The 19,643-nt window shown below is 44.4% G+C and overlaps 2 protein-coding genes across 2 annotated transcripts; one reads left to right on the top strand and one right to left on the bottom strand.

Moving 5' to 3' along the window:
- Positions 1-372: 372 nt before the first annotated feature.
- Positions 373-12,124, bottom strand: LOC123483521 (cullin-5-like). The gene is made up of 19 exons (XM_045213713.1): positions 11,913-12,124; positions 10,631-10,740; positions 10,421-10,520; positions 10,014-10,190; positions 9,649-9,790; positions 9,388-9,533; positions 9,207-9,287; positions 8,997-9,090; positions 8,766-8,896; positions 8,319-8,426; positions 8,095-8,159; positions 7,620-7,752; positions 5,692-5,823; positions 5,475-5,598; positions 5,110-5,285; positions 4,777-4,938; positions 4,485-4,603; positions 3,894-4,017; positions 373-3,668 (listed from the first exon to the last, which is right to left on the bottom strand). Exons 1-19 carry the CDS (start codon positions 11,934-11,936, stop codon positions 3,474-3,476), a joined length of 2,343 nt encoding a protein of 780 aa, XP_045069648.1. The 5' UTR covers positions 11,937-12,124; the 3' UTR covers positions 373-3,473.
- Positions 12,125-12,671: 547 nt separating this feature from the next.
- On the top strand, positions 12,672-16,720 carry LOC123485080 (solute carrier family 35 member F2-like). The gene is made up of 8 exons (XM_045215949.1): positions 12,672-12,827; positions 13,321-13,496; positions 13,795-13,922; positions 14,063-14,222; positions 14,421-14,577; positions 14,695-14,747; positions 15,514-15,668; positions 16,268-16,720. The coding sequence occupies exons 1-8, from the start codon at positions 12,712-12,714 to the stop codon at positions 16,553-16,555; spliced, it is 1,233 nt and encodes a 410-aa protein (XP_045071884.1). The 5' UTR covers positions 12,672-12,711; the 3' UTR covers positions 16,556-16,720.
- Positions 16,721-19,643: the final 2,923 nt, after the last annotated feature.

Genomic DNA, 19,643 nt, shown 5'->3' with positions numbered 1-19,643 from the left:
GATCATAGCAGGTCAATTTAACTTCGCCATTACTAATGATTTATATGTCAAAAGGCCATCATCACACGATCTTCTGTGCCATAAAGTTTCAGACCTTTTGGAAGAGGCTATGGTATGTCCCGTGTAGCTCCGTAGGTAGAGCATGGCGTTTGCAACGCCAGGGTTGTTGGTTCGATCACGGGGGGCCAGTATGATAAAAAAAAAAAAAAAATGTATGCACTCACTAACTGTAAGTCGCTCTGGATAAGAGCGTCTGCTAAATGACTAAAATGTAAATGTTAACATGCAGGAAGGCTACTATCAAAGTACACTCAGAGGAAGAAGCAAATGTTACATCCCGTGTCTATAGAAAACATCAGAAGACAAAGGAAACCAAGAGCAGTGGAGATGACTGACTCTCTCTTTACAGTACAGTTTATATTTGCCAGGAAATAAATTATACAAAAAAAAATGAGCAAAAAGTCACAAACAAAACAAAAAAGAATAATGCAGCACATCAAAGTAGTTGAGCCTGATACTCCCATTCAAACAATTTACAGCATTAGATCTTTACTCAAAGTAGGGACACACATTCATCTGGCAATGTTATGATCGATAAAACCTAGTTTTTCAAGTTTTCACTTAAGGCTCCAGATATGCAAGTAGAGAAGGAGTGGAAGAGGGAGGGAGAGAGATACATGTTTTAGGATTACCCATCTGTCTACAATCATCATCATCACAAACACACAAACACATTAAACTGAAGCAAGATGTCAGTCTAGTCTCTTAACACAATAAGAGCTGCTCTATCTGACATTTCTGTGCAGAGAGAAAAACATGAGTTGTTACAAATATTGAGTTTAAGTCATAGTTTAATACTGTTCATTTGTTTTTACTCATAAAGTGACCTAAGTTGTGTCATCTTAAAACATTGTTGAACATGGCTCAAATCTAGAGAATAGCTAAATGTATCAGAGTGAGTTACATTAAGTACATTACTCTGATAACATATCTTAAGAAGAATGCACTAATTGTAAGTCGCTCTGGATAAGAGCATCTGCTAAATTACTAGAATGTAATAACACTTTGCCTACGTCCCAAATGACACCTTATTCCTTATATACTGCACTACTTTTGACCAAAGTCCTATGGGCCTTGCTCAAAAGTAGTGCACTAAATAGTAAATAGGGTGTCATTTGGGACACACTTCTTCTCCAGGTTGTTTTGATGCAACAACTACAGCAGTGATGCGTAACCATTAATGTCAGATTCCAGGGAAGGAATACATGAAAAATAACAATGTTACTAAAACCTGTCTGCCTGCTGGACACAATGTCATTCAGTGGACGATATAACTGCATAAACTGTCAATGATGATAAACACACACTATTTATTCACAAAGTGATAGATATCCTTCAGAGTAACTGTTCAAAAAGTTTAACTAGTCAGTCGGTTGAGAAATGTAACTAGCTCACGTGGAGGAGAGCCTCTTATTGCCAACAGTTGACAGGTAGTAGAGTTATCCACACATTACATTACCTGGTAGAATAAACTATTAACTGTTTTGACAATAGTCAGTGTGTGTACGTGTGTTTCTCATAGGTGTCCTCCACTGTAGAACGGTGGACTATACGGTGCTGCGTAGGTATGTAGTGTGTATGAATTAAACATGGTAGGATGAAGTAAAGCCATGACCAAACAATTCATAACTGCTAAATCCCAAGTAACGTTTCCATCATCTGACAATAACTTTGTCTTGAGGTGTCTAAATTGATTCCAATGTGGTTGCATTCAAATCAGAGTGAGAGAAAATAGGAAATTGCCACCTAGGTTGCATCCCAAATGGCACCATATTCCCTACATAGTGCCCAACTTTTGACCAGAGCCCTATAGGCCCTATAGGGAATAGGGTGCCATTTGGGGCGCACTTTAATATCCCACACTACAATATTATCCCAATGCCAAGAGTAAAACTCAAACTAAAAAAGAGTAAAATAGGGATAGTGTTATTAAGTTGTCTCATACATTTCATCATGTACCATTACTCCAAATCAATAAGTGGCTATGTACACCTAGTAGCCTGCTACAGACCAGACCTATTTATCAAACACTCGCATACAAACAAACCACATTCTGATACAAATGAAATAAATAAATAAGTCAGCCCCACACGGCCCCAACACTTTTCTTCTTCTTCCATCCTCACCCCTCCGCACTCATTTCATACTGCAACACACAGTCTTCTGTAAAAGGCATTGGGTAGGGTACATTAATAGCAACACTGCAGTGCCGTTGCTTTAGCAACATGACCTCTCACCACAGGAAGTGCTCTAGTAGGAAGGGCTATCTAGCTATTGCACTGGAGGGATTTTACTGGGGCACCCTCTTCCGTATATAGGAGATATCAACTACTTTTCCTTTAGTAGGGAATATAAACTACTTTTTCCTATACAGGGAATATAAACTACTTTTCGCTTTATAGGGAATTGAAACTACTTTTTGCCCCCATAGGGCTCTGGTCAAAAGTAATGCAGTACCTATGGAATAGGGTGGCATTTGGGAAGAAACCTGGGTCATGAACAGTCATGACACCCCCTCATGGTATGACAACAATACACCTGTCATGTCCTGTCCTGCACTGGCTATGGGTAGGGGGAGAGCGAGAAAGAAGAGGAGAATCAAAGATCGCTAGAGAGCTTTGTGACTTCGATCGATTGGACGACGCTGTGCAGCATTTAACAAACGATACACACAACAACACACAAGTGTTCACAAAAATAAAGATGAGCATTGAAAAGGAGAAGTAAATTGATATACAGTATAAAGCCATTCAAACACAGAAAAGTGCTGATGTTCTCGTTTGTTCTCACCCAGCGATTGGCTGATATGTGAGGAGTCATGATCCTCTCTGAGGGGTGTGGCTGTTGGGGGGATGGAGATAAAGGAAAACGTGAGACATGTGCACACACACACGTGACGGGACCTCAGATGATTGCAAGACTTCCACAGAGCAGCAAGCTGTCAAGGTGCAGCCACACATATACACACACACACACACACACAAGGTACATTTGGCAAAATACACTCCTCTCCGTGTCCACTCCATAATGATATAGACTACTAGTCCGTTAGTCCTCCTGTCTGTCTGTCTGTGTCTGTCTCTGTGCGGACTGCGTAAGGAGGGTAAGGCAGGGAGATTTTATTTATTTAATAATGTCTCTACTCTGATACTGAGACTGTCAGTCAGTCAGCCCCACTGTCCTCCTGTCCGCACCACAGTCTGAAGACTACACCATCTATCTCATACAACCAACCAACCAACCAACCGCCACCCCCCGCCCCCTCTCGGCCGCAGAGAGACATTCTCCTTCCTCTTCTTCTGAAACAACCACTGGTCCCTCCTCCTCTTCCTGCATTTCCTCTTCCTCCTGCAGCAGCGAGGGTCCAGCCAGGTCTAGCGGTAGGTAGGTGGTTCCAGTCCAGGTAAGGGGTTCTATGCCATGTAGATAAAGGTGTTGATGTCCGTCTCGTCCCGTTTTATGTATTTGTGTTCGATGAGCCACTCGATCTGTTCCTTGATCATCTTTTTCTGGGGCAGGAACATGTTCTTGAGGATCTCTACCAGCTCTGTCTGTAGCTGGGCATTACTGATCCTCTTCCTCATCTTCATAATCTGGATGATGGCCTCCTGGAGGGGGGTGGGTGGGTCAAACAACGTACAGCATTATATCTTTACTCAACGTCGCGGCACACACTCAACTGGTATTGTTATGATTGATCAAACCTAGTTTTTCAAGTTTTCACTCAAGGCTTGCAGGGTGGAAGGCAGTAGTGCTCCATTAAAGTCTTTGGGAAACAAAAATGCTGAAACTTCAGGTTCCTTAAATCGGACCTTTAAAATGTGTAATGTTACCTGGGTTCTTAATATTCTCAGCTGGACGATGCCCTCGTTCTCCTCCTCTCTCATTCGCTCCGTGGTCAGCTGCAGTCGACCAATCAGATTAATCTTGCCTCTTTTCTGGACCTTGGAGTTTTTACTGAGAAACAGAGACTAAAGAACTCAATATCTGATCAGCATCACACCTGAAACTGCTCCTCAACATTCCACCCTGGTCCTCAGTAGGAAACCATGACAACAAAGCTTTCATCAACATTGAAACTTCCCCAAAATGACTGATGCATTAGAATACATACAGTTACATTAACTAAATAGAACATGAATCAACATGGTAAGCCAACAACTGTTGCAGTGAGGTGCAATTAAGGTTGCAAAACTCTGCCATCTTTCCCAAAAATCCCAGATTTTCAAGAAATCCCTGTGGGAAGATTCCTGGAATCAGGATGGAATAAGCAGTTACATCTGGAATGCTCCAATTAGTACTTTTTTGAAAACCTGAGAATTTGGGGAAAGTTAACAGAATTTAGCCACCCTAGGTGCATTCAATGCCTCTATTAAGCTCAGCGGGCTAACAGTGGGTTCAAAGCTATTGTTGTAGCTACGTACATGAGAGAGAAGTCCTGGTTGACGTAGAACAGGGTGCTGTCTGTGAAGTCTTTAGGGGAGGAGACTGAAGGCTCATAGGACAACACCTGTCTCTTCAGCTTAGGGAACGCTACCAGAGACTAAAGACAGAGAGGAGACAGCGGAGAGAGAGGGAGAGAAAGAGAAGGAAAGAGAGGTAATTAGTTTGTTCTCTCAGTCTCTTCTCTGTGTATGAATAGCGTTTATATTGGCGTGTGTGCTTTCATTTTTCTATCCCAGAGAGTGTGTATGTGTGTGTGTGTGTGTGTGTTACCCAGAGTGTGCGTCGTAGCTCAGCATCGGGCAGCTCGGTGGCCAATTTAAGGTTCTCGAAGCTGATTCTCTCCCGCGGCCGCTGGTTCCAGGCGAATAGGACAGCCAGCTGAAAGGTCGTGACCTCCAGGTCATAATGACCCATTTCGTTCTTGAAGGTGATCTAAACACGCACGCACACACAAAAACACACAGGCACCCCCCCACACACAGGGCAGAAGAGGGAGATCACTATGTCGTTGGACATGAGGTGATAGTAGTTTTTACACGGATTATGTTTCTGAGTGTGTGTGTTTGCTGTGTGTTTGTGTGTGCGTGCGCATCTTCCACTCACGATGCCATTGGACATGAGGTGGTGCCAGTGTAGTTTCCTCCCGCTGTGGTTCCTCTTGTAGAAGTCTTCTACCTCTGGGATCAGATCCTCCAGCTCAGTAGGCAGAGACACAAACACCTTCTCACTGCTCCTCGACCACGCCCCCGCATTCAGGATCTTTATATTCACACTGTCAGCTGGAGAGAGAGAGATAGAGATAGAGAGAGAGAGAGAGAGAGAGAGAGACACAGAAACAGAGAGACAGAGAAAGAGAGACAGGCACAGAGAGAGTATTAGTGTATTACTATGGTACACCATTAGGTGGAGTATTGAGGCTGTGGTTAATAATCACACAAGCTCAGGCCATTGGTCTTAGTGTGTGTTACCTGGCAAAGCCAGCTTGTTGTGTTTGTGCATCTCCTTGAAGACCTGGTTGAGATCATCCGATACTTTAATGTCCTGGAACATCCTGGCCAGCTTATTCACATAGTCTGCAGGCATCCCCACCTCCTACACACACACACATAACCAGGGGAAAAAACTAAATCAAAAGGGGATATATAGAGAGAGAGAGAAAGAGTGTGTGTGTGAGTGTGTTCTTACCCTGAGCCACTCCACCATGTTCTCTTCTATCTCGCTGTCGGCTGAGATGTCCAGGATCAGTCTTCTGGTCAGGTGGGCTTTATGGTACCTCATAAACACATCTTTATTCTGAACATACTTCAATACCAGCAACTAGAGAGAGAAGGGAGGGAGGGAGAGAAAACACATCCTTATTCTTTACATGCAGTGCCTTCGGAAAGTATTCAGACCCCATGACTTTTTCCACATTTTGTTCTTTAATGGATAAAAAAATATATATACTAAGCAATCTACACACAACACCCCATAATGACAAAGCGAGAACAGGTTTTTAGAAAGCTTTGATATTTTTTTCAAATAAAAAAACAGATACCTTATTTACATAAGTATTCAGACCCTTTGCTATGAGACTCGAAATTGAGCTCAGATGCATCCTGTTTCCATTGATCATCCTTCAGATGTTTCTACAACTTGATTGGAGTCCACCTGTGGTAAAATCAATTGATTGGACCTGATTTTAAAAAGGCACACACCTGTCTAGACAAGGTCCCATAGTTGACAGTGCATGTCAGAGCAAAAACCAAGCCATGAGGTCGAAGGAATTGTCCGTAGAGCTCCGAGACAGGATTGTGTCGAGGCACAGATCTGGGGAAGGGTACCAAAAAATGTCTGCAGCATTGACGGTCCCCAAGAACACAGTGGCCTCCATCATTCTTAAAATGGACGAAGTTTGGAACCACCAAGACTCTTCCTAGAGCTGGCCGCCCAGCCAAACTGAGCAATCGGGCGAGAAGGGCCTTGGTCAGGAAGGTGACCAAGAACCCGATGGTCACTCTGACAGAGCTCTAGAGTTACTCTATGGAGATGGGAGAACCTTCCAGAAGGACAACCATCTCTGCAGCACTCCACCAATCAGGCCTTTATGGTAGAGTGGCTAGACGGAAGCCACTCCTCAGTAAAAAGCAAATGACAGCCCGCTTGGAGTTTGCCAAAAGGCACCTAAAGACTCTCAGACCATGATAAACAAGATTCTCTAGTCTGATGAAACCGAGATTGAACTCTTTGGGCTGAATGACAAGCGTCATGTCTGGAGGAAACCTGGCACCATCCCTACGGTGAAGCACGGTGGTTGCAGCATCATGCTGTGGGGATATTTTTCAGGGACTGGGAGATTAGTCAAGATCGAGGCAAAGATTAACAGAGCAAAGTACAGAGAGGTCCTTGATGAAAACCTGCTCCAGAGCGCTCAGGTCCTCAGACTGGGGCGAAGGTTCACCTTCCAAAAGGACAACGACTCTAAGCACACAGCCAAGACAACACAGGAGTGGCTTCGGGATAAGTCTCTGAATGTCCTTGAGTGGCCCAGCCAGAGCCCAGACTTGAACCCGATCGAACATCTCTGGAGTCCTGAAAATAGCTGTGCAGCAACGCTCCCCATCCAACCTCACAGAGCGTAAGAGGATCTTCAGAGAATGGGAGAAACTCCCCAAATACAGGTGTACCAAGCTTGTAGCGTCATACCCAAGAAGACTCGATGCTGTAATCACTACCAAAGGTGCTTCAACCAAGTACTGAGTAAAGGGTCTGAATATTTATGTAAATGTGATATTTCCGTTTTTCTTATTTTTATAAATTAGCAAAAAATTCTGAAACCAATTTTTGCTTTGTCATTATGGGGTATTGTGTGTAGATGAATTTCAGAATAAGGCTGTAACGTAACAAATTGTGGAAAAAGTCAAGGGGTCTGAATACTTTCCAAAGGCACAGTACTTCAACACCAGCAAGGGGGGGGGGTTAACAGGATATAAGACTACAGATGCATCCTAATTCTACACCCTTCTCTGAAAGTGCAGACTTCCCGTCATGGATTTCACAACAGCCAATGCTTACACCAATCCAAGGATTGAGAATCGTGGGCTCATTCTACAGTACTAGGTGAGAGTCCTCACCACTTCTTTGAGTTTGAGTTCTATCTCCTCTGACGTGAGTTTCTTGCTTAGGGTGGTTTTCCTCAGCAGCATGTCACAGTAGTTAGCTAGCAGCTCTGGACACTTCGACTCAGGCTGGGTCTTCAGACCTACCCTGTAAAGACACACACACAGATTAGTAGTACACACAGAAATATAGTTACTAGAACAGGCATCCACATTCAAGTCAATGGCTGCGCCCGATTCTCCACCCTTTTTCCGAAGTCTACATGTGCACACTTTCTTGCATGGATTTGACAATAATGGAAACTACCTCCAGACAATGGTTACACAAATCATATGCTTTTAATCCATGATGTGGAGTGTGAAAATGCACCCCTCAGGAAAAGGGTGGAGAATCGGGATGCAGCTAATGTTCCGTGATGAGTGGACCAGCAGCCATATTGACCCATAACCAAGGAATATAATATAAACATAAAACTCAGGTTTGTCTCACCCTTTCTGTTTGAGGGGCAGCTCTAGTTTAAAGATGGTGGCATCGTTCACCACAGCTTTGTAGGCCTGGAGAGAAACACAGAACTGTCAAACCTCCCGCTCCCCCCCTCTTTTTACTCCTCCTCCGTCCATCCTCCTTTTCTCTCCACCCGTCCATTCCGTCTGCTCCCTTCACCTCCTTTTCTCTCACTGTATGTATGTATGTATGTATGTATGTATGTGTACCTTGTCTCTGGCGGTGAGGAATCGAGGGTCGTCCTGAAAAGCCTCCTTCACCAGTTTACTGAAACGGTTAAACAACGTCAGCAGCTGCTCCACATACTTCTCAGAGTCCTACACACACAGGAATAAGAAGAGAAACATACAGATTTACTAGCTGATTTTGAGTGTGTGTGTGTGTGTGTGTGTATACATGTTTTACTATACTTACTAGTACCAGAAGTCCTCACAAGAATAGTAAACCAACTAAAATTCAGAGAAATTAGGACATTTTAGGCTTAGGGGTTAGGTTTAGGGTTAGGGTTCAAATTAGGGTTAGGCGTTACGGTTAGGTTTAGGGGTTAAGGAAAATAGCATTTTGAATAGGAATTATTGTTGGTCCCCAAAAAGTCCTCACAAGTATAGTACGACATGGCTCTCTGTGTGTGTGTGTGTGTGTGTGTGTGTACATACAGAAGTGATAGTCTCTGCAGCAGCCACCATATCAGCCAGCCCAGCATTCATGATGTGATCCTCCAGGTCTTTCAGCATGGGCTCTATCCCACTAGGAACTTTATCCATCAGGGAAAACATCAAGTGGAGCTCTGCAGGGGGAAGGACATTAACGTCACACAAAGAAGGACCCTCTTCTACAACCTGTCCCAAGGTTAGTGGGTAACAGTAGTAATGTAACGTGTTACTCACTGTCTGTCTCGTTGCGTTTGATCATGCCGGGGCATTCGGCCAGGATGGTTTCTTTAAACGACGTCACCAGAGAGTTCACACAACATTCCATCAGCTGGAGAGAGACAACAGAGACTAACATTGATCTACATGACATCATCATCTGTCGACTGTGAATATGAGTTTAAACCAGTCTATACAGCCTCATAGGTAAACAGTCTGCCTACTCACTGCTTGGACAGAGTTACATTCACGACGAGTCTCAAGGTATCGAACTGCCCTCTTTTCCTCTTCTCTTAGCTTTGTGTCTGCCTGCAAGACACGCACACAGTCAGTGAATGTATACACAGTCACTGAGAGACATTGTCACATCAACACACAAACATACACACACATCGAGAGCAGTCCTTACATATTTCATGTAGTTCTGGACTCCGTTCTGCTGTAGGTATGATGGGGCCTGTGTTCTGTAGAACCTCTCGGTTGAGTCCAGGTAGGCCTTCTCAAAGTTATCTCTGTAGATCTGGAGCTTGTCTTCAGGGTTAGAGCACAGGTTGACTACACACACACAAACACACACACACTTTGTCAATATACCGAAAACATACCATACTTCACCATTACGTCCCATATAAAATGTGTGGATGTTAGCCACTCAGTGTGTGTGTCCTACCGTATGATTCTCTTACTCCTATAACCAGCTGTGAGTCAAAAGCCTCTCCCAGCCTCTCAGCGTGAACCAGCTTCATAGCACTGTCCTGAAGACGGCTCTTTATGTTGGAGAAGATCGACTCATTCCATGTGTCCAACATCAACTAGAGGAGAGGCGGGGGGGAGAGTAAGCAGGACAAGACAGTTGATGCATACCACCATTGTCTATCTCTCCCCTTCCTCATCCTTCCCTCTTTCCCTCTCACACCTCTCCTTCCTAGCGTACGATGCTGTACTCTACATTAGACTTCTTGTTGCTGCCCTGCTTCTCTCCTTCCTCTCCCCTCTCCCTCCCCATCTCTCTCATTCCCCTCTCCTCCCCCTCACCTTGCGTACGATGCTGTCCTCAACGTTAGACTTCTTGTTGCTGCCCTGCTTCCCCATCAGTGTGATCTCCAGCTGACAGAAGGGTTTGGGCAGGATGTCACACTGCGTGAAAAACTTCCTCCACTCCACAATGTAGGCCTTTAGTAATGCTGTGTCATCCTGGTGACTCAACACACGCTGCCATGGAAACACAGGTCAGAGGTTAGGTCAGAGACAGGTTGCATAGGTAGAGGTCAGGATTCAGGGGTTTAAGAGTCAGCCTCTTGCCTACAACTGTTATCACTGTACTGGAAAGGTGTGTATGTGTGTGTGTGTGTGTGTGTGTGTGAAGAACGGCACATTCCAACCTCAAATGTGATTTCAACCATTACCGAAACCCTTCCTCTGTAACTCACAGTTCCACTTACGTTCTGAGCTTGTTTGATGAAGTCTAGGATGTCTTCTTTGAGGGCCTGGTGGATCTTAGCTGGGCCCTTATCATCCCACAGACACACAGCATGGACATCTCTGCAACACACAATAACAAGTGTTTTTGTGTGTGTGTGTGTGCGGTGCAGTACGTGTGTGTGTGTGTCTGCTGTGCAGTTTGGTGTGGTGTGATGCAGTGTGTGTCTTACGAGAAGAGGTCGAACCACTGCTGCTTGGTGACAGCCTCCTGTCTCAGCAACTTGAGGACGATGGGCCTCATCAAGTCCCACTTGTCCTCAAACTGCAAGGAGCCTTTATTCTGGAGAGAGATGATACTACGGTTACTACTCACTACTACTATACTGTTACTACTCAAGGTCGTATTCATTAGTCCACACCGTAGCAAATGTTTTGCAACAGAAAATGAAAACAAGCATTTATTTTTGGACAATTTCAAGTAGTCACTCTCTGTTTCGGCCTGTTTGCTTCTGTTCCGTGCCTAGTGAATATGACCCAGTACTCACTACAACTACTGTCAAACTGCAATGGGACATTATTCTGGAAAGAAACTGAAATAATTACTGTTACTACCTACTAATTAGTATCTCAGACTACAGTGAGTGTTTATTCTGCAGAGAGATGACACTACTCACCACCACACTACCCAGTACCTAGGGCCATTAATTCTGGAGAGAGACCGAGAACAACACTGTTCCTACTTCCTAACCCATTACTCAGTAACTTGCTACTGACGCTGTTCTGAATCAAATTGTATGTTTAATAGTTTTCTATTATATTATTTTAAAACATAACGTTACAATGGTTCAGTTCGCTAAAATAAATCCTGCTTCAACTAAAACCTTAGCTACAGACTACAGTCAACAGTGTAACGTTAGTTGCACCCTACTCTGATCAATCTGTAGTTAGCAGTCAAGACTGTATGCGCTAAAATAAATCCTGCTTCCGCTAAAACCTTAGCTACAGCCTACATTGTCAACAGTGTAACAGTCAAGACTGTATGTACAGTTAACTAGCTAGTAACTACGGTGCTGGGAGAGCTGTCAAACAGAGCAAATGTTAGCTTGCCAATTCAGCTGGTTGTTCCACCACCTGGACAAGCCTGCTGCATATTCTCTTACAGTTTAATGTGGACAGACAACTGTTACTACAATGAACTGTGTATGATATTATTGATTAACTGTCAATTTAAAAGACGATATGCTTATGCCGGTGACAACTGTACTGCACGTTAGCCAGATGGCTGGCTAGCTATCGTTAGCCAGCTTGTCTTAGCATCCCTTGCTAGCTAACTAATAAGAGAGACCTTTCTGTTGCCTTAAGTGCAACAACAAAAAAACCTGACAAACAGTGTCCGTGGTCGGGTTTGTTTTTAACTCATTCATTAATTTATTTACATCCAGACTATGGGCATCGGGGCACATAATTACGTGTTCAAATCCGGGTAAAATGCTGAAGTGCAGAGGCTCTTACCTTTAACAAATTAGACGTCGCCATGTTTCCTCCAACTTGTGCCCTCCTCGCACAGTCTCGCGAGTGTGTGGTTGGAGGGAATTAGGTAACGTAGCATCCGACTTAAAAATAGACACAGAGAAAAAGGTTAGATATTTGTCCAGTTTACAGTATTGTGTCATGACATTTTAACTGCCCTTTTTATGTGCTGCTCTTTGCTCTTTGTCTACTAAATGCACGTAAGACACTGCACCAACTAGGATCTTGCAGGGGTTGGAAAGTAAATACAGTAGGCCACAGTTGCCCGGGCTGGGCCAGTGCTAAACTTAGCTTTTGACTGCCATGGAACCACTGAGTTCTATTACAGGTCAGTGCATGGTATGCACAGTAGCTATGTAACTTGGAGACAAGTGAGCAACATAGAAAAGGGATATGGGCCCTGTTAGAATCCACACAGCCTTACTCCTTCCTCTTCTTTCTTTCTTTTTCATTCATTCATTCATTCATTCATTCATTCATTCATTCATTCAAGCCTTTCCTCCCACTTTCCTTCCTTGGATGGAGTAATTACCTGGCTGAAATGAAGTAATCACTGATCTAAATACCCCCCCCCCACACGTTCACCCACTTTGTCCCACACACTTTCATCACTACTATAACACCTATCATCTGAAAGCACTAAGTGATCTTTGCACTTTGATTAGAGAACACTGTTAATCATTCAGCCCAGGCAGCACAGTAGACATTTAAAAGCCTCAGTACAGGCAGCACACAGCAGTGTATTCCCCATCCCAGGACCCCACTGTTACATTGAGACAACATGGCTGAGAAGGAGCCAGAGGGAATTATAGCTACAGACCCCAGCGACAATGATGATAGAAAATGTCTTATTATCCGGAAGCTTCTGAAGTTCAACCCTAAAGAAGTGTTTACATGGTGAGTCTGTGGGGAGAGAAAACTCAACTGGAGTGAGAGTGAGAGAGAGTGAGAGAGAGAGTGTGAGAGAGAGTGAGAGAGAGAGAGAGAGAGAGAGAGAGAGAGAGAGAGAGAGAGATTTGTTATAACAGTGATTATCTGGATCCCATATGGCACCCTATCCTTTATATAGTGCACTACTTTTAACCAGCTCCCTATGGGCTCTGATTGAAAGTAGAGCACTATATAGGGAATACGGTGTCATTTGGGACAGATAGTGACATAGTGAAGGTCTTTCAATGTCCAAGAATGGAGGATCTCCACTGTCCAGTAGTTGTGTATGTCCCTGGCAGCTAGCATACAGTAACTGCTTGGACTGAGTTGTGTTAAAACCCTAATGAAGGCTAGAGGGCCGAAACATGTTGGTTTTACCAATAAAGACGCAGCTTTATCAACGTCCACTGTCTTCCAAGTGTTGCTGAATTTCCTCTTCACTTATGCTTTGTCCTAACAGGCAGCTGGTGAAGACAGTAGCCATGGGTCAGGGTTTGGCTGCTCTCATCTGCGGCACAGCAGTAACATCCCAGTACCTGGCTTCAGACTACCACGTGGACGCGCCCATGCTCCAGAGCTTTATGAGCTACACACTGCTCTGCCTCACCTACACCACCGCTCTGCTGTTCAGAACAGGTACACACACACACACACACACACACACACACACACACACACACACACACACACACACACACACACACACACACACACACACACACACACACACACACACACACACACACACACTCACGCACACCAATGTGCTGCTCTGAAGAACAGGTAGACTCTCTCTCTCTCTCTCTCTCACACACACACACACACCACCCTAGGGTGCTCTTCATCAGAATAGTACAGTTGTCAATTCTATAAAATGTTATAATTGTGTAGCATTGCAATAACCTCCAGACTACCCTCTACTAACGTACTGTAGGGGATGGCAATATGTTTCAGATTTTAAAGAAGAGGTGGTGGAAGTATCTCCTAGTAGGCTTGGTGGACGTCGAGGCTAACTACACAGTGGTTAAAGCTTACCAGTACACTACACTCACCAGTATACAGGTCAGAACTACGAGATGGTGTGTGTGTGTATGTCTATGTGTGCGAGCTTGCGTGCCTGCCTGCATGCATGTGTGTATGCGTGCGTGTGCTGAGTTATGTCAATGTATGTGACTATTCTGGTGTGTCTCTCTGTCTTCCAGCTGCTGGACTGTTTTGTGATCCCTGTGTTGATGATACTGTCCTGCTGCTTCCTGAAGACGTGCTACAGACCCATCCACTACGTCTCTGTGTGTGTCTGTCTGCTGGGGGTGGGGGCCATGGTGGGAGCTGACCTACTGGCTGGACGAGACCTGGGATCCAGTAAGAACCCACTCCATTAATTCATTAATTCATTAATTCTTTCATTCAATCTCTCAGTTCATATCATAATAAAAAGTAACATATTAACCTCATCTCTTTCCTCATCCTCCTCTCCTATCTCGCTTCTCTCCTCCCTCTCTTCTCTTCTCTCCTCCCTCTCTCCTCTCCTCCCTCTCTCTTCTCCTCCCTCTCTCCTAGCCTCAGACGTTCTGCTAGGTGATGGCTTGGTCCTGCTCAGTGCCAGTCTATATGCTGTGTCTAACGTGTGTCAGGAGTACACCGTCAAACACCTCAGCAGAGGGGAGTTCCTAGGCATGGTCGGCCTGTTCGGCACACTCATCAGTGGCATACAGCTGTAAGTGTGTGTGTTTACGTGTGTGTGCGCGTGGATGTGTGTTGTGTGTGCATGTTTGGGGAGAAGGTAGTAGAATGGGAATGTGGTTGATTTGAGTGGTCTGCTGTGTTCCTACAGGGGTGTTCTGGAGCATAACAACGTGAAAAACATCCAATGGGACTGGAGAATCGGTTAGTACCACATAAAACAAAATATACAGGTAACTGCCAAAATAAAGGAAACACTTGAGTAAATGAGGGATTGAGAATTTTGTCAGTTACCTGTATATTTGTTGACATTTTTGTATGTTTTTTTATTGAAGAGATAGGACAGTGTAGAAGAAGGAAATAAGGAGAGGGTTTGTTACAAAGTAGCTGCGGGTCCGCAGATTCGGTAGTGTTAACGACTAGACCACCCCAGGCCACTGGTTATTACCGCTCTCTTAGGGTTACAGATGTGGTGGTGGCAAGGTTACAGAGAGTACAGAATGTATGCTGTGTCAGCTTGCTGAAGTACAGTTTCCACATACAGCTCTTTGCTGCTCTTTATCTTGTGTTTTATGGGAGCTGCAACAGTTGATCTTCCTTGTTAATAATACTTTCTGCCCTGTATAATGACTGTAGGTGTTTTCTGTTCAGGCCTATTGTTCTCTGACTACACCCAGTACAGCTGTATGTAGGGAGAGTAGAGTAGAGTAGTAGTACTTTGTTGATTCCAACTTGGGAAATTGTTTTATCACCACAAGCATCAACAATGGTTACAAAAGACAAGACAAGGATCAATAATATTCAGATATGAATACATAATAAAATATTTAAAAGACAGATGCACCTTAGATCAGAGAGCCAAGTAAAAAATATTAGAAATGCTGTTGTCTATCATACTCTGGGAAAACAAGCAACAACAATGCATAGTATAGTATGTTCATTTTATCATGTATAATTCTTATCCCCCCAGGCCTGCTGTTTGCTGGCTATGCCCTGTGTATGTACACCCTCTACAGCTGTATGCCCATAGTGGTCAAGAAGACCAGTGCTACAGCAGTCAACCTCTCCCTGCTCACTGCAGACCTCCTCAGCCTCTTCTGTGGCCTGTTTCTCTTTCAATACACAGTTAGTACACACACACACACACACACACACACACACACACACAGCAGCAGAAACACTGAGGATAGTAGGTACAGTAGGTTGAGCCATTTGACAGTTCAGTTACTGATTGTGTTTTGGAAAACAGATAAAGAGATGAGTTAATCAATGATTTGATGACTCCATAGCTGGATAATAGATTGATTGCTGCTATACTATGTCTGTACTCGCTGTAATCTCTGTCAAACTAGTCTAATCTAATTTCTGTGAGATCAAGGAGACAGTAGTGATAAGATCAGTCCCCAGAAACAGAGATAAAGCTGTCCTGATCACAGGACATAGCTGCCCTTATCTTAAAGCATCTTAGTACTGAAAATAAATCAGTTGGTAGAGCATGGCGCTTGCAACACAAGGGTTGTGGGTTCATTTCCCACGGGGGGCCAGTATGAAAATGTATGCACTCACTAACTGTAAGTCGCTCTGGATAAGAGTGTCTGCTAAATGACTCAAATGTAAAAATGTAAATGTAAATCCCCTGGTCACCGTGACCCTGTTCACCAATGACTGTTGTTAATGTGTTATCTCCTATGTCCTCATATAGCTCATCTGGTGTGTGTGTGTAGTTCTCAGGTCTGTACATTGTGTCTCTGGTGATCATCCTGGTGGGCTTTGTCTCCTTCAATGCTGTGGCAACGACCCCTGCCACTGCAGGCCCCATCACCCCCTCTGTGGGCTGGGAGGAGGGCGGCTACAACAACCCTGATGACATCATCAATGAAGACGTGGTGGTGGCGGTCTTGGAAGAGAAGGAGGAGCAGGAAGAGGAAGAGGGTGAACGCCCAGGGGTTTCATGGAATCAGAGAACACAGAAGGAGGAAGTACCGGCAGGGGGATGGAGTACCAAGATGTGATCTGATCTACTAGATGAGCACTTCCCAACAGTCTATAGCTGTTCATCTCCTTGTCTAATTTCTATCATTCTTACCATTCTAACAGATCTACAGATTCACTGGTGTATATATGTACAGTATAGGTGTTGTGTATTAGTTGTATCATTTCTCCACTAGTTGACTTGGCAGGAGGAATAATAAATACATGTTTTATTCCACATTCATTGTTGGGTGTGTCAAGTTAATGAGTGAGTCTTCATTGATATCAAACCCGGTTGGAGCATAAACCCAATTAAGCATGCTATTTTCACATGAAGATAGACTATGTCTATGTTATCTGCAGGGCTCAATGCGTGCAACATTACCTGATTAAATAATAATGATTTGAGGCAACAAAACATACTTGATACTTGAAATCTTGGAACGAGGTCATACGTTGAGTATTTTTCACTTCATATCCTCGCGTGGCTTTGCTCTTCTGGTAGGGTAGAGAGCTGTCGGTGGTGCTGAAACCGTTAGTAGCACGCGCACAACATTGTTTACAAACATCGGATCTGATCAGCTCATCAAATCTATGGATAGAAAACGTTTTTTTTCCCGAGCTAGTGCTAGTCAAAAACTCTATTATAAACAGTTAGCGAACTAATATTCTGCTTTGTGATTCACTCTATCTATGATGCTAAACAAGGCACGAAGCAATGCTACTGAACTGCTTTGGGACAAATAATAACTGACATGTAGACACCGCCTCCGTGTGTTCACAGACAGTTGAGATATAGGAAGGTAGACCCCTCTCCCTCTGTCAATCAATCTTCCATCTCTCTCCCTGACTCCTAAACTGTCTAACTAGCTCCACAGGAATGATCTATAGACAGACTACTATGCTATAGAGCTTGCACAGGACCCAAATAAGAATCTTGAATGGCAGATGACCATTATTTGCACAAAAATCTAAGTAATCTAATAAGGATCTAGTAAGAGTTTGTATGTTTTTCCTTATATGGCAGTGGTGTATTTGTATATGTGTAACTTATATGACATACACAATTGAATACATGATTGTGGTGCATTTCCTACAAAGATATGTTAAGACATATTTGAGACAAAATATAATGAAATACACTGCTCAAAAAAATAAAGGGAACACTAAAATAACACATCCTAGATCTGAATGAATGAAATCATCTTATTAAATACTTTTTTCTTTACATAGTTGAATGTGCTAACAACAAAATCACACAAAAATTATCAATGGAAATCAAATTTATCAACCCATGGAGGTCTGGATTTGGAGTCACCCTCAAAATGAAAGTGGAAAACCACACTACAGGCTGATCCAACTTTGAGGCTCAGTAGTGTGTGTGGCCTCCATGTGCCTGTATGACCTCCCTACAACGCCTGGGCATGCTCCTGATGAGGTGGCGGATGGTCTCCTGAGGGATCTCCCGAGTGGCGCAGTGGTCTAAGGCACTGTGCATCGCAGTGCTAGCTGTGCCACTAGAGATCCTGGTTCGAATCCAGGCTCTGTCGTAGCCGGCCGCGACCGGGAGACCCATGGGGCGGCGCACAATTGGCCCAGGGTAGGGGAGGGACTGGCCGGCAGGGATGTTGGTAAAGCACGGTGTTTGCAACGCCAGGGTTGTGGGTTCGTTTCCCACGGGGGGCCAGTATGAAAAAAAATATATATATAATGTAAGCATTCACTAACTGTAAGTAGCTCTGGATAAGAGCGTCTGCTAAATGACTAAAATGTAAATGTGGATCTCCTCCCAGACCTGGACTAAAGCATCCGCCAACTCCTGGACAGTCTGTGGTGCAACGTGGCGTTGGTGGATGGAGCAAGACATGATGTCCCAGATGTGCTCAATTGGATTCAGGTCTGGGGAACGGGCGGGCCAGTCCATAGCATCAATGCCTTCCTCTTGCAGGAACTGCTGACACACTCCAGCCACATGAGGTCTAGCATTGTCTTGCATTAGGAGGAACCCAGGGCCAACCGCACCAGCATATGGTCTCACAAGGGGTCTGAGGATCTCATCTCGGTACCTAATGGCAGTCAGGCTACCTCTGGCGAGCAGATGGAGGGCTGTGCGGCCCCCCAAAGAAATGCCACCCCACACCATGACTGACCCACCGCCAAACCGGTCATGCTGGAGGATGTTGCAGGCAGCAGAACATTCTCCACGGCGTCTCCAGACTCTGTCACGTGCTCAGTGTGAACCTGCTTTCATCTGTGAAGAGCACAGGGCGCCAGTGGTGAATTTGCCAATCTTGGTGTTCTCTGGCAAATGCCAAATGTCCTGCACGGTGTTGGGCTGTAAGCACAACCCCCACCTGTGGACGTCAGGCCCTCATACCACCCTCATGGAGTCTGTTTCTGACCGTTTAAGCAGACACATGCACATTTGTGGCCTGCTGGAGGTCATTTTGCAGGGCTCTGGCAGTGCTCCTCCTGCTCCTCCTTGCACAAAGGCGGAGGTAGCAGTCCTGCTGCTGGGTTGTTGCCCTCCTACGGCCTCCTCCACGTCTCCTGATGTACTGGCCTGTCTCCTGGTAGCGCCTCCATGCTCTGGACACTACGCTGACAGACACAGCAAACCTTCTTGCCACAGCTCGCATTGATATGCCATCCTGGATGAGCTGCACTACCTGAGCCACTTGTGTGGGTTGTAGACTCCGTCTCATGCTACCACTAGAGTGAAAGCACCGCCAGCATTCAAAAGTGACCAAAACATCAGCCAGGAAGCATAGGAACTGAGAAGTGGTCTGTGGTCACCACTTGCAAAACCAGTCCTTTATTGGGGGTGTCTTGCTAATTGCCTATCATTTCCACCTGTTGTCTATTCCATTTGCACAACAGCATGTGAAATGTATTGTCAATCAGTGTTGCTTCCTAAGTGGACAGTTTGATTTCACAGAAGTGTAATTGACTTGGAGTTACATTGTGTTGTTTAAGTGTTCCCTTTATTTTTTTGAGCAGTGTATATTGAATTGAAATATGAAATATATGAATTATGAATTATGTTCTGAGAATGTAACCTCTACAAAATAAATGTTTTTCTTATAGGTTTCACATTGTGTTTTAAAAAGAATGACAATTACTATAAGA

This window comes from Coregonus clupeaformis, chromosome 5 (genome assembly GCF_020615455.1).
Source record: "Coregonus clupeaformis isolate EN_2021a chromosome 5, ASM2061545v1, whole genome shotgun sequence".
NCBI lineage: Eukaryota > Metazoa > Chordata > Actinopteri > Salmoniformes > Salmonidae > Coregonus > Coregonus clupeaformis.
The sequence above is the reverse complement of the archived record's forward strand: the minus strand, read 5'-3'. Positions and strand labels throughout refer to the sequence as shown.

Bases quoted from the DNA above. Each gene is read 5' to 3' on its own strand.
- LOC123485080 (XM_045215949.1), top strand. From the start codon at position 12,712: ATGGCTGAGAAGGAGCCAGAGGGAATTATAGCTACAGACCCCAGCGAC. The intron at 13,497-13,794 runs GTACACACACAC...AACGTACTGTAG, and splicing joins CGCTCTGCTGTTCAGAACAG to GGGATGGCAATATGTTTCAG. The intron at 15,669-16,267 runs GTTAGTACACAC...GTGTGTGTGTAG, and splicing joins TGTTTCTCTTTCAATACACA to TTCTCAGGTCTGTACATTGT.
- LOC123483521 (XM_045213713.1), bottom strand. From the start codon at position 11,936: ATGGCGACGTCTAATTTGTTAAAG. The intron at 5,286-5,474 runs GTAACACACACT...CTCTCTCTCCAG, and splicing joins CAACAAGCTGGCTTTGCCAG to CTGACAGTGTGAATATAAAG. The intron at 4,939-5,109 runs GTGAGTGGAAGA...GTGCGTGTTTAG, and splicing joins ACCTCATGTCCAATGGCATC to ATCACCTTCAAGAACGAAAT.